Raw genomic sequence first — 15,595 nt, 5'->3', positions numbered from 1 at the left:
GTAGATAGTGGCGTTGGGATGAGAGCGTGACTTAACGGACCCGAATCTTTGCCAGCGGGCTGTGAAACTTGTAAACATACCGCTGCCATTTAAAATCAGACCTTGCTTCAATGAGCATGCGGGCGGTAGTACCCTCATAGGTTCGCAATGCATCATCAAGAGCAGCTCACATTTCAACATGATGTTTTGGCTGAATTTATGGGCTGTGAGCGCCGCTAAACGTTAATTTGACGTTGTACCACGTGCTGTAACTTCATATTATGTCTTGTGTTCAGGCTTTGTAGCTCTTGCGCTGGAGCGATGCCATACGAGGTGCATTTTAGTGAGGTGAAACTGGAAAATTTTTAAGAGGAAAAACAGGCTCACCACCCACCCCGCGGCGGACCTGCGCGAGACATGGGCTTCTATGGCGCTTGCCCCGCAGTGCTGCAGACACAGCGCTGTGTCCTGCACGGCGCATCGGTGGCTGTGGGAGAAGGTGTTGTCCATGTCAAAGGGAGGTGCTGTTCGCCGGCACCAGAACTAAGATGCCGCGAAAAGAAGACTTTTCAAGAAACCCACATGTAAGCCTACAAAACAAGCACAAATGAGCGTATCCTGGGAACTGGTCTGGACTCACTACGATAAACAGTTCATCTGGCTGCGGGTCTTATGGCGGTTTGTCGGGGTGTAGTTCAAGGAGTCACGCGAGTCCTGTAACGTGGTAGTCAACCCAACATATATATCCCTTATATCCGCATATCTTACCAATCTCTCTTCCTTGAATCCGATAAAGCCGTAAATCATCCGGTTGTGCGCTCACATATAGGTAAGTAAAAACTAGACTATATTTCCAGTTCTTTCTGGAAGACCCTTGATAGTTGTGTGTGTGAGTAAACATCCATTATTTAAGTCCATACCTTTGCAGAAACATCTTCCATCCACAGCAATCAGATTTGCACATTATGATCTGGTTATGGGAAGACACATCATTTTTGAAGGCTTAATGTAAAACACAATACCAGATTGGACCCTTCCTGTTGTTTTTTGTGTGGACACTTTAATTAGTGGTTTGTCTTACAATCTAGAAAAAAAAAAGAAAAAATCTCTCTGACTCCTACTAATTTAATTGGGTCTGAGATACCCGATGACTATACTACGACTTGCTCGCGCCTCTGAAACTGATTTTTCGTTTTCAGGTTGATGTCATCAATCCCGTCTTGTTTTGTAAGCCCTCCCCCTCCACTAACTCTCTTAGGTTTAGAGTAACGTAACCGCCATTCATTTTCTCCATGGTGGTAGTGATTGTGTAGTGAACAATAACTAATGAACCGATAAAGACCTGTGTGAGCTACAAGTTTGTTCGTCGATGCTATCTGTTTTCCACTTGAGGTTAAAATTAAATATTATGGCTGTAAAAATAAAAAAAAAAAAAACAAAAAACAAAAAAAAAAAAAAAAATTGATGAACTGCTATGTTGTAATGTTTGTTAAGAAGATAAAATGGGTTAATTTTTAATTTCAATTTTCTAAGCGTTTAAGACTTCCTGGCATATAGCTTCGGAGGAAGAGGAATATAATGTGCTCTAGTAGTATGGACTGCTTTTCTGGTGCTCCTATTTTGAGCTTGACAGTGTGTGAATCACCTTCCATTTTTATCTCCTTTATGTTCATATGGCAAAGCAGGGAAGAATGCGTGCAACAACATGATGTGCGATGGTAAAGTACATAACTTCATTTTTGTAGGTTGGACTGTCTCTTTAAAGAAACCAGTCTCTTAATGTGAAGGCCCTGCTTTCTTTCACAACATTTCAGCTGTTCAGATCGTGATGTAAGAGCAGCTGGTCTCAGGACATTCTGAGTTGTTTGGGGTTCTATTCGTGGGTTGGGCTTGTAAAGGTAAAGAGTATTTCAAGTCCTCCTCCTCCACAGACTGCAGACCGCACCAGTGCTGATCTCTGTACAGCACTCCGCAATGTTCTTCATGTAGTCTGTGTGCTGTGTATGGAGTGATTTGTACGGCACCCTGGTGTCACAACCCAAACCTTACTACTTGAGCACATGAGCAGAAGAAGAGATATTTTAGACTGACCTCAGTAGGGTGTAATGACTGAAGGGAAACCATCAGAAATCTGTCAGCAGACTTTCATGTATTGGTGTCATCTATCTATGCTAGCTATCTATCTATCTATCTATCTCTCTATCTAGCTATCGTATCTTATTGATCACTTGTCCTACCTAACAATTTTGATAATTCTGTCTAGTCATTTTTAATAGAGATATATATATATATATATATATATATTGATCACTATATATAGAATTTAATATAAATGTATGAAGGCATATAGGTACACAAACACTGAATAATGGTTAAGTAGTAGTAGTACCTCTTATTATCGCCTTGTGGAAATCTTGTTTTGGTGGGTTTCACCAAAATAATGCAACAATAACTCAACAAAAAACAAAATATGTGTAGACAAACATTGCAGTGCAGTGTAACGACTGAAGCTGGAAGTGGAGAGTGATGGAAAAAGTTCGGGTGAAAATGAATATGCACAGTCACTGAGAATGGTGTGTTTTGTCGGATCTGCTCCTGGTGGTACCAACCAGCCCCCTCTGTTCTCAACGCGTCTCCAAAGCCTTCAAGCTCCGTGCTATTCTCTGCTCTCTGTGGTTTCTTGCCACATTCAGTCACTCTCACCTCGCTCTGCCCTCTCTTTAGCTTGTGTACATCTGAAGGGTGAGGCTACATACTGGTTTGTATTAGGATTTATTAAACCTAGATTGTTGGACAAGAACCTCCAGTTAAGTGGAATAAAATGCTTTGCTAGTTGAGATTAGGACTGGCAATTACAGTTGATTACTGCAATAGTAATTTATAAGATTCGACAAGTAATTTGATGGTGCTTACGTATAATTGGACAATCATTGATAAATATAACCAATCATAGTAGGCAATTTTAAGCGGTATCAATTTAGCTATTAAGAGACTAATTTTGTGATCACAGAGTTTTAGAAGGTCCATTAAGTTCTCGTGAAATGCTTCAGAATGCAACCTTCTTTCAGGTGATTTATTTGTGGCACCACTCAAAACAGTGGCAATGTTTTCATACATTTACATATCCAAGTATGATATTTTTGTACCCTAAATGCGGGTAGTACATTTTTTCGCAATTTTCTTTCTAAAGAACATAGTGTTTAGACTCGGCCTGCTCCCGCTCAGCTGCCGTGCACTGGCTTTATTTAATGTCATGTTATTATTATCATTATTATTATTTTACAACAACTGTGACTTGGGTTTTAACTGTATTATTAAAAGCTGATTGGTTGCAATGTTTCAGTTGAAATTATAGACGCTCTAAATTGAACACAATCACCATGTTTGAGCTACTTCATAGCAAATATATACATTTTGAAATACTGAACAGTGTATGAAATAGTGATTTTATAGCTGTTTTAAACCCAGTCCTATATAAAATAAGTTGTAATTAGCTGTCACATGTAGGCTCAGTCATATCAATTAGTGCAATGACTTCAAATAATTAGTGTTGCTGGTGCTACTGTTTGCCTCCACCCACCATTGCTGTGTGCTACTGATTTTACTCCGCCCACCAACTTGCTTTTGGGTCTAGTGTTTCCCGTGTGCTGCTGATTTGACCCGCCACCCACATTGCCGGGTGCTTGCGGATTTCGACTCCACCCACATGTTGGCTTTGGGTCGAGTGTTTGCTGTGTGGCGGCTGATTTGTAACTCCGCCCACCATGTTGCTTTTGCTCGAGGTGTTGCTTGTGTTCTGCTGATTTAACTCCGCCCACATGGTGCTTTTTGGTCGAGTGTTGCTGTGTGCGTCCTGATTGACTCCGCACACACGTTGCTGTTGGTAGAGTGTTGCCGTGTGCTGCTGATTTGACTCCGCCCACCACGTTGCTGTTGGTAGAGGTGTTGCCGGTGTGCTTCTGATTTTGACTCCGCCTACACACGTGCTGTTTGGTAGAGTGGTTGTTGTGTGCTGCTGATTTGTCTCCGCCCACACGTTGCGGTTGGTAAGTGTTGCCGGTGGTGGCTGCTTGATTGTGACTCCGCCCACACGTTGCTGTGGGTATAGTTTTCCTCATGACTGTTACGGCTGTGAAAGTAATTACAGATAATCATTTTAAATCTCAGAGTCTGCTTGAAAACACTTTTTTTTTTTGTCTTGTTCCCTGTGGACTGAGTGACCTGAACGATGTTACGTTTTTTGAAAACATGAAGTGGTGCAGACTTCTGGGTAAACCAAGGGTTTACATAATGCGAAGGCAGTCTGAGGCGTTTCAGTGATGGTCACGTCCTCTCATGGCTTGTGGCCGTAGATTACATCTGCATAATAAGATCCGGGAGTTCTTTTTCCGTGTTGCTGTCCAATTGGTGAGAGCCTCCAGCGTGAATGTCGTTCCAGGAGCGAGTTTGTGTTGGAATGTAAGGTGGCTCTTTAATGATGCACATCAGTTACGCAAGCACACTTTAATCACGTCGGATGTTTGATTCTCTGTAATTGATGGGGGGCCGAGTCAGGTGTGTGTGGTGCTTTACGGGTGAGACAGCATCGCCGTGGGGTACACACTGAGCTGTAATGATGGGGCCAATCAGCAAGTCCATGTTGATTGAGATTCCCATCCTTCATACTGCTGTGCAAAAAGACATTGACGAGTACAGAACAGAACAGACATGAAATTGTTTTGGCTGCTCTTTTCCAGCTGGTCTGATGAATGCAGCTCATCGCTGTGGGAAACGCAGAGACATGAAGGAGCAGAAACACAACATTAATCGGCTTTGGCGTCTCTCTGCGCCTCCATGCGGCTGCTGCAGCTCGTTTTTCTGTTCTTTTGTCAATCTCAAAATTTGTAGATGAACAAACACAGAGACGAAGCCAAGAGCAAACGGTTGAACACACACACACAGTGCCCAGATCCACTCTGTGAGCTGCTGCTTGATGGGGAAAGATTGTTGTTATTGTCTTAATACTTTCTCATTTCAGAATGTGTTTGTGTTACTAGCTCAGTCATGTTCAATGTGTGTGGTGTGTGGTGTGTGTGTGTGTGTGTGTGGTGTGTGTGTGTGTTGTGTTACTAAGCCATTAGTTTCTCTGCAGGAAGTGACACAATCACACAGTTTCTCAGGTCTCTCAGTCTCTTTAAAGTCAGTAGTATCTGTAGTTTAACTGTGTTATTTCTCTGCAACTAATGTGGTCGAACGTCTCACTCAGAGCTTTAAGTTTTAGCAGCACGTTTGTTTGAAGGTTTCACATTTTTATCTTATTGGCAGTGCATCATTAAAAACAAGTAGGGCATTTTTAAAGTCACACCAGTGCATCATCTAACAAACACTGAGTCTCAGCAGCAGGGAAGACTCATGAAAATGCATTTTGCCTGTTTGGACCCGTTTATACATACCCCCTCCCACAAACCCCCAAAGTTCATGTAGACAGAGTTTGGCAATTATTTAAGTTAAAATTCAATAAGTCTATTTTTTACATTTATTCTCAAAAATAAAATGTAAAATTTACTTTAAATGTATGTTTTAAACTTACCACTAAAAAAATCTATTTGTGTATTTGACATTATTTTAACCATGTTTACCTTTTTACTTTTTATTTACCGGAAATTAAAACCTTCTTTATTTTTGCAGTATTTATTTTTAACCATTTTTAATTTACTTAAAAAATTTATTTTACATTATTTATTAACCATAGTTTACCTTTATTTTACAAAAAAAAATGTATTAAAAAGATATTAGTTATAAACATTTTTTTGTTTGCATTTGATTTTTTTGCTCATATTTAAGATACTGTTTTACATTTAAGAAGGTTTTTGTCAGATTTAGAGTTAACACCCACACCCAACACAACATGCTGCTATTTCTAATGATTCCTCTGTACCTCCTGCTTCACACAAACTCTTTGCGGGTGTTTGTCCTGAAGCCGCTTTGAGGTTCTCTCAGGGCGTCTCAGCCCCAATCATGGCTGGACTCTGAAATAGCCCTCAGTAACAGCAGCACACACTTAACAGTAAACATCACACTACACAGTCAGCTCTGAGTCAACTCACTACAACAAGGATGTTCCTCCAAACACTTGTTTGCTTGTGTTTTCTTTACATATAATGTTTCACTGCCACTGTGTTTCTTGGTGGACTGTATGGTGTTTGTAACTTGGAAAATGGTGATCGTCAGTCCGCTGTCCGTAATGTTTTTGTCTGGTTTTCCAAACACATTGCTTTGAGGTTTGCTGTAGGTGCTCAGTTCCGTCACATGTGTCCTGAAGTCTTGAGGAAAGTAATCCACACCCATATACAACTGCTGGCCCAGAATAGCAACGGTCCGCAACCTATCCCAGTGTCCTTTATCATAACTGGCGCTAAAATACAGCCCAACCGCGAAGCGGGTCCTGCCCTACAACCGAAACTGAAACTCAAGCTGTCAGATTCTAGAGAAGCTTGGCTACTTTTAGTCCTGCAAACTGATCTTCTTCCTCTGTATTTCTGTTTTTGTTTTGTCAGAAAATATCTAAACACTCTTAAAATCAAAGTGGAGGAAGCGAAATGACTTCATATAAAAAAACGTGTTGTTTTCCTGAGAAACGTATGGCCAAAATTAACTGAGTTTCTGATTAAAAGCAAGAGCAAATATCTGCAATTGTGGTCAGAAAAACAAAAACTTGGTTTTCCTCTTTGAAATAATGATTATTTGTTCTTGTTTCAAGCATGAACTAATTTACTTTTAGATTATTTAAATTAATTTAATTTTATTGTAATTTTCCTTTTATTTTATTGTTATTTTATTTTATTTTATTTATATTTTATTTTATTTATTTTCCCCAGAAATAAATCTCTTATCAGTTTTCAGTAAATTTTTTCTCTATTTAATATCAGTGTGTGTACTTGCTGCTTCTTTATAGTAACAAACAACAAAAGACTAAAACCTCTGTTTGTTTTGTGTGTTGTTCAAAATCAAAAGTTAGAAGCCACAATGACTTAAGAATTAAAAAAGTTCTTGTTTTTTCCTGAGAAAAGTATGGCTAAAATGAACTGAGTTTCTGATTAAACAAGAGCAAATACTTCTGTCAGTGTGGCAAGAAAAACAAACTTTGTTTTTTCTCTTTGGAATAATTGATTTTGTTCTTGTTTCACAACATGACCTCATTTAATTTAGGATTATTTAAATTATTTAATTTATTTAATTTAATTTTAATTTTAATTTAATTAATTTAATTTAATTTAGTTTTGTTTTGTTTTGTTTTATTTTATTTATTTATTTATTTTCCCTAGAAATAAATATCTTATCATTTTTCAGTTAATTTTTCCCTCCTTTAGAATCCAGTGGTGTTACTTGCTGCTATTTCTTGTTTTTATTTGAGAGAACATTGTTTTTTAAAACGAATGTTTTATTTTTTTTTGTCCTGAAAGCAATACAAAAACCAAGTAATATTAATTTTTGTCAGAGTGTAGAAAGTATCTGCAAATTGTTTGTTTTTCTGACCCCATTTGCAATTTCTTGCTTTGAGAGATAACCTCCCCGAATTTTGATGATGTTTTCAGACAATATGAATTCGTATATTAAATCGTTTTAACTTCTCAAGTTAAATGTATTTTCATTTAAGAAAATTAAATAAACAAGAAAAAATTAATGGCTACAAAGTAGGAAAATAATTTGTAATTCAGTGTAGATAGTTATTTTAGATTATATCGTCTATAGATATATATAGATATATATATATATATATCTATATATATATATTAACAAACAAAAAGACCTAAGACCAATCTGTTTGTTTGTTTTTTTACACATTGTTTGTTTGTTTTTTGACAAACTTGATCAACAGAAGACAAACAATGCATTCAGCATTTTTGTTTAAAAAAATTCCAAACTATTTGTTACTGGTAGTTTAGCTGTTTGCAAAATCAATGGTTAACTTGTGTTTTTCCGCATATTAAGCTTCCATTAATGCATGTTTCATCACTGTATAAACAGTACACACCCCTGCTCAATATCGCTGTAATCCCTTAAAATATTATTCTCAATAACGTGCCTAACCCCACACAGCCAGCCTCAGCTCTTCTGAATCATTGGTTGGTGTCGATGACAAGACACCCATCTTCCAGCTTGCTTCCTATGCTTTTGATCGAAACCCTCAATATCCTCTGCCACTCGGGCAGTTTTCTTCTGAAACTCCATCCAGCGCCTCGCACCTGTCCCCATCACACTGTCATTAAACAAAATGCAAGCTCAGCACTGATCCTGTCATCACAGAAGGACGCCACACTGTCCGTATCTAGTATTGGTGTCGTCCACAGCATTTCATGTTCTTCAGCTCGATTTCTTACTGGATGTCAGCTGTTCACTCATTAGTGGTGTTTTGTTACGTCAAGCACTGTTTTCATATTGTTATATTTCAACAGAGATTTGAATCATCAAACCCTCACAATGCATTTCTACCTCACCTTCCTGTCGGTTTTTCATTAAATATTTACGTGTACGGAAGCCGTTTTCTGCCACGTAAGGCGAAAAATAGATAATTCTGACATAAAACATCAATGGGTATTAGAGATGAAAAGTCATAATGCGACAAAGAAATCATACCACATAGTTTGAAATAATATATACAATGACAAGTCCAAAATCAAGTCACTGATGATAAAAAAAAAAAGGACCCCCCACACACAAAGATCCAAAATTATGAGAACACTAAGTAATAATTATGACATAGAAAAGTAATCAATTATTAAAAGTCAAAGTAAAACAGAAAAGTATCATTCTCAAAGAGAACGTATATTTGGACAATTTATTTGTTATCATTAATAATTCCCCCATTTCATAAAATTGATTATGACATATTGATATACATTGATATATTTTTCAACTTTTGACATTTCGATGTCATAGTTTTTCACTTTGTATTTCAATAATTTCAACTTTTTTTTGTTTATGACTTTTTAAATCCCTCTAATGATGATTCAACAAATCCTCTTTTTCCTTATGCTTCAGAAATTGGCTTTCATATACTAGATACAAAGGACACACGATGTCTTTATTTTCTAAGAAAACTGAAACAAGAGTTTTATAATTAAAATAAGGAAAAAAAATGCCTGCCAGCAGGGCCATAGAAATTAAACTGGCTTCCGGCTGCTTGTTTTTTCTGACCCAACTGTCAGAAGAATTATTTCTTGCGTAAAGCGACATATGTTTAATGATCTTAAACAATAAGTGATGAAAGACAGGCTTGCTGCTGATCTTGAGTAAAAGCTGGTGCAGGTCGGGCGTCGCAGGTCTCACTGGAGCGCTGTGGATCGGTCCTCTGACATTCCTGCTTTATTACTTGAGGCGCAGGAGAGCATCATGTTTGCCAGCAGAGATTGTTGGAGGGGAATGGTCCATGAGAGGAGGACGGCTCACGGCACAACCGCTGACATCCCCTGCATGTATGCTTTGTCTGGGTGGTTGGTGTTTTTTTTTTTTGTCTGGGCAATTTCCTCAGCCACTATGGAAGGGGCTCTGCTTTTGTGTTTTGCACTTTTATACAACGCTAGCATTGCTGGTTTGGACTGACAAATAATAAATGAATTTTGAGGTTTCACTACCATTGTAAAATGTTTGGGGTTTAGTAAATTTGTTAATGAAGAAGCCTCTTCTGCTCACAAAGGCTGTATTTATTTAATCAGCAATTTTTTAATTTTAATTTCAATGAATATGAAGGTGTTGTGTGCATGCAGTGTACCTGCACATACAAGGCATTTGATTTTCATTCAACATACAGATATCAACACTGTTTATTCTCAAATATAATGTGACATAGTGCAAATATTATATTAGTATAAATATGGCAACAATTTCGGTCAAAATAGCACTGATGTGCTGATGTGAGATTAAGAGGAGGAATGTTTCGCACTGTTTTCACTGTCGCTGGTTGTTTCATATGTTTTGTTAACTTTATGCCCGTCATTTGGCTCTCATAGGGTTTTGTAACAAGAGAGATCGCTGTCAGATTTCCCATGGTGTTGCCACACTTCCGAGCTGCGACAGTCAAAGCCCATAGTACATGAGCTGGCTGTTCCCAGTGCTTTGTGCAAATAAATGACATGTTCTTCGTACACGCATTTTGTGTGATACTGAAGGTCGTCCACGTTTGACCGTGTTTCATGTAAATGCCCTGTTTTGGTCCAAAATGCATCACAGATAGAAGTAAAACGATTGGTGGCTGCTGGGAATGTCCACTTTGAAACTTTTGATTGCATTCCAACAAAGTTCTTGTTTGAAAGTTGTTTCAGCTGAACAAGACAAACCTGACAGAGACCGTCATCAGCGGCGAGATCCCTGCCAAGAAGATTGTCGTTTTACAGTGCTGGGTTTGATTTGCAGATATCTGCATTTTCAGAGCATATTAGCATAGTCCTGGTTTGGCATTGGCACCAGAAGAGCGACGGGCTGTGTGTGCATAACTGAGCGTCGGCGGTTGTCGTATCGATCCGTTCACCTCTGGCACCGTCGCATCCCATTACGAGTCCGTCAATAGACTCGTGGCCTGTTTCAGTTCGGCTGTCCGTCGGCCAGCCAAGATATTCTTCCCTGAATGTACATCTCCATCATCCACTTCATAAGCAAATCTCATTAGATTTGAATGCTGTTTTTCGTCACTGCTGATGGAGTCAGGAGACGCTGGGGCTCGAATGTTTGGTTTCAACGTGTTGGGGTGTTTAAAACGGTCCATTTAATGGCCTCAAGGGGTGAATCTCAGGAAAACATGTCCAGGTTAGATTTTTACGACCCACGGAAACAACTAGAGAAAAATAGAAAAATATATTTTTGCATGATCATGGGAAAATGATTTAAAATGAGAAATCAAGATTTAATATTTGTGAACCTTTTTTCTGTGATGACTAAACAATATTAATCATTGGTTTATTGGTAGTAATATTTTATTTCTTGCTATTTTCCTTTCTCAAATATATTTATTTAATTTATTTTTTAACTAGGCTTCATCTTTGTAACAAAATATGTAAGTAATTAACATATTAAAAATATTTTATATTACAACTGCATGCAGTCAGTCTTGGTCTTGAAATTTTTATGTGAATCATATATATATAATATCTTTATATATATATATCTATATATAATTTATATTATATATATTATAATCTCAAAATAAGTACACTTTTTAGTTTTAGAACCGTCCTAAAGATATGCTTACTTTTATTTTGAGCAAAATATTTTATTTAGCTAATTTAAATATTTAATATTTAAAATATTTACTATTTGTAAATTCTTATAGATCATATTATATATAGATATATATAGATATATTTGTTTCCTTTTACAATTATTTATCACTAGATGGGGCCCCCTAGAACATGTTCTCTCACTAGGTTTTTGCTAGATTCAGCTCAATCTTCCTACGCTGCCTTATTTTTCTTTCAAAAACATCTGTCCAGTCATTTTTGTCATTTCTTCCCTTGACGTTTGCTTTTTTCTGTCGTTCTTTTCCCCGGGACAGAACTGTCCCCCGCTGGTTTAACTGTTTATTATGTGCTCTGCAATCCTAAGTGACCTCATTCTGAGAGCGTCGAGAGACCGCAGACCGAGGAGGGGGAAGGAGGATACGCGCGCTGGAGATGAACGAGGCCTGGATGGTCACGATGATAATGGATCCTCTCGGTCCCACCATGACTAATCGCCTCTCGGCGCGTTTATGACACACAATGCATCCGGCGCGGCTGAATCCATAACAAGCAATGAGCAATAAATACTGGCTGAAAACACGGCATGGAACGCTATTGGACGGCTTACAAAATCCATGATTTCTCAGGCTCAGGGTTCTCAGCCCCTTGCTGAAAAAAATAAATGCACTTGTAGCAATACTCAGTAATATTCTTTTAAAACTATATACTTATTTGCAAACTAAAATGTTTTGGGTACATTTATTTGCATGTTATGTACAATTAAATGAAAGCCTACTGGCAGTTTAAATGTATATTTATTGTATCTTCCATGCAATTATTTTAATGCTTGTATCAAGTAATAAAAATAATTTTTTGACCGCCCCGTTAAGTTGGACTTGCGAGTCAATCTTCATGTTTAACTTTCATAAGTCTATCAATTTTAAAATACAGGTGTAGATTGTCTACATGTAAATTTAGTATTTTAGTCATACACATTCAGATAAGTTTATGACAAAGCATGACAAATGATTGTGTAAAAGATAATGATAAATACAAATTATTTAAAGGTTTCTTCAAGTTTAATATATATATTAGATAGATAGATAGATATATATATATATATATATATAGATATATATATATATAGAGACACATCCATGGCACTGATACTTTTTAATGCAAACCCTGTGTCCTTTGACATTATTAGAATGTACTTTAAGTGCCCTTAAGAAAGTCGGGAAAAAAAACCTCTTTTTAATGTACACTTAAGTAACCTGTAATTATCATCCATTGCTTTTCATTTGACTGAATTTAAAAGTGTACTTAAGTGTGCTAGAAACAGTCATAAAACACCCTAAGTACACTTAACGTTTCATTTATTTTGATCTTTGATTGTCCCTGGCAGGTAGTTTTTTTAAACAATATATTGTTTTCAAATGTTCTTTAACAGTAAAACTTGTAAAGTTGGACATTATTTACATGGTCTTAAGTGTGGAAAGCATATTTTAAGTACCCATAAGAAAAACTTTTACTTCATTAATAATTAATTGTCCTGCATGTACAGTTTGTTTTTTTTTTTTACCGATGTGAAATTTACATTTTACTATTTACGTATTAAACTCTAAAGTAAAATTATTATAAAAGTAAAATTAAGTAGCAATGACATGAACATGTACTTAAGTGTTGAGAAGCAGTCTTTTTACGTGTTTAATGTAACTAAGAACCCTTTGTACTTCAGTAATAATATATTGACTGCCTGTAAAAAAAAAAAAGTTAACCATGTGAAATTTACTTTAAATTTAACCTTTAACATTGGACTTTTATTAAAAATGTACTTATGCGTGTTAAGAACCAGTCATATACCATTTCTTTAAATATTTATTATTTGGCCTTCAAGTACATATACACATGTAATATATATACACATGTTGCGGTGTGTTTGTCTTTTATTTTTAGTATTTATAATAAACAAATATTTGAAGCCATATTTGAGAAATTTGTAACATTCATTGAGGGTCCACATCTTGTGACACTAGAATAAACCCTTTGCAGCTTTAAAGAGTTAAATCACCCCTATAACTGTGGTAAAATCACCGTAACCCTGGTCTTGTACTGTCCTTTTTTCCCACGTGGGGTTTACTGGAATTGTAATGGATTTTCTCCCTTGGATGCATTTAATTTTGTCCACAGTTCTCCACAGTTGTGTGAACTGGCTGTGCTGTTGTTTGGTTAAAGTTCGCTGGCGAGCGTGTTCCCCATCAGGAGTAGTTGTTTAGCATGTGAATGATTACGCAGCCTTGGTGAATCCCCGGACTCAACTGCATAAGTGAGAGTCATACTTCAGCATCAGAGTTAGACAGGGGCTGCTGTTGAGCCTGATCTTTCCTGGTTTACACCACAGAGAAGACACGGCGCCCTGAGGCTGAACACACACACACCCACCACACACACACTGAGTGCCCGTCATAGCAAACATGCAGCTTTAATAGGCTGTGAATGCATGAAAGAAGCAACAATTACGCAACTTAAGAACACCACAAATAGTTTGGACTTTTTTCCCATGATGGATTGAATTGCCAACATCAATCGCCTGCAATGCAGTTCAACATCCAGGTTTACATGATCCGACAAAATCATATTTACAATGTGCAGGGACTGATGATGTGATCACTTTTGTGGGAAGAATCATTGCTGTATTGTCTGGTTTTTGCAGTATGTTACTCGGGGTTGGTTTCAAACCTTTTGAAAGATAGCCAGAGTTTGTTTGAAGCTTTTTAACCGCGAGTTCTGTTTTGTTATTTGTTTTCTGTCATATTTTGGGAAAGTAAATCGAATTACTTTCCAAAAGTCATATGACAGAAAACAATCGTGGATCGTTAAAACAGAACATATTTTTTGCTCGCTGTGTTGTTTTTCCCACATTGCAGATAGATTAATTAACGTCATCTGTCATCTCTATGTTAATTGATTCCTGCTGTAATTTCGAATTAAGATGAGAAAGCCCAGCAGAGTCGTGGTGGTTCCCCGCTTGAATAACGTGTTGTGTGTGTGTGTGTGTGTTGTGTGTTGTGTGTGTGTGTTCTCTCATTGTTAAGTGCTGTTTTTTTTTCGCAGTGTTTACGATTGCATTCTTCTGTTTCAGGAACAGCCGTAACCGATCACCATGAACCGACTTAAATGCAGGAGACTCGCCATCACAGAGAGAAGCCTTTACTGCCGGGTCAATCGGACACTGTGAAGGTCCGACACACACACACACACACCACAGCACACACACCCACACACACACACACACATACACACACACACACACACACACACACACTTCACATGCACTTATCTGTCATTAACTTACCTTTTGCTGCCACCTGCTGCACATTTGAAGACCTTCAACACACTCAGTTTATCCTTTCCAAAAAACTACACTGGGAATCATGATTTGTTTGGATAATTCGCACTAATTGGATGATCATAAAACACCTCTTGAGATCGCATTAATGCACACACATTTCAACGGCTACCAGACAGTCCTGCAATTACATGAATGAACTGTTATTTTATTTTGTCCAGTGATGTTTGCTCTGTTTAACATAAGCAAACCTTGAGAATGACCCTCTAGCACACAGGTTTGTGTTTTCCAGCACCTGACAACGGCTTCCTCAGATCGTGTGGTGTGCGGGAGGAGAGTGTCATGTGCTGGTATTTTACGATGTTGGTTTCACTTGCTGACTGGACTATAAAAACAGGTGAAAAAAAATCCACTGATGAAAGATGTTTTTCACACCTGTTTCATCATCTTTTGCATTATGTCAACTAGTTTAGTATGAAAAACAGTCACATTTGCTTCAAAGTCAGGATTTTATAATTTCATTGTTTTTGGCACAGTTTGATTAAAAATCTGACCATTTAAATGGCTGTGATACTGTGATACTTCATCTAGTTTTTTTGGCTAACGGCACCTCACGCAACCTGTGGTAAACCCATGTTATTGCACAACTTTAAAAGGCTTAATTGATTTTTTTCTTTTTTTTTTTTTACTTTTTTATTGATTGCACTGTATCATTTTATTCATTCTTTTTTTTTTATTTCCTTTTTGTTTGTTTTAATACATAACAATTATATGCATGGGTTGGTTTACCAACATCACTTGTGGATTCAATAAGCTGCAAACTGTTTCTCTTTGAACTGGGACTTTGAGTTTTTGTACATTGCATAGGATAATCAGAGATTATGCTTTAAGAGTCTGCTGATATTGAGATTATGTGATTGTTTGCATGCATGACGCAGAGATCGCGGGCCCAATACTGCTGGATTCAAGGCCAGGTGAGGTCCCCCAGATGTGCTGGTTATACATGAGGCACAGTGATATGCATGTTTTTATATAGTTGACAGGTTCATTCATTTTTTTTTTTTTTGTTAAACAT

At 37.3% G+C, this 15,595-nt stretch overlaps 1 protein-coding gene across 1 annotated transcript in view; it reads left to right on the top strand.

Annotated features, from left to right (window-relative positions):
• The first annotated feature begins 396 nt into the window (after positions 1-396).
• ndrg2 (NDRG family member 2) overlaps positions 397-15,595 on the top strand; it is a 32,963-nt gene continuing 17,764 nt past the window's right edge. The window contains exon 1 of the mRNA XM_042759250.1: positions 397-478. Coding sequence (XP_042615184.1) covers positions 397-478 — 82 coding nt within the window. The remainder of the gene's footprint in view (positions 479-15,595) is intronic.

The sequence above is a fragment of the Cyprinus carpio genome, chromosome A7 (assembly GCF_018340385.1).
Source record: "Cyprinus carpio isolate SPL01 chromosome A7, ASM1834038v1, whole genome shotgun sequence".
Classification (NCBI taxonomy): domain Eukaryota; kingdom Metazoa; phylum Chordata; class Actinopteri; order Cypriniformes; family Cyprinidae; genus Cyprinus; species Cyprinus carpio.
This window is presented reverse-complemented; position numbering and strand designations above follow the sequence as displayed.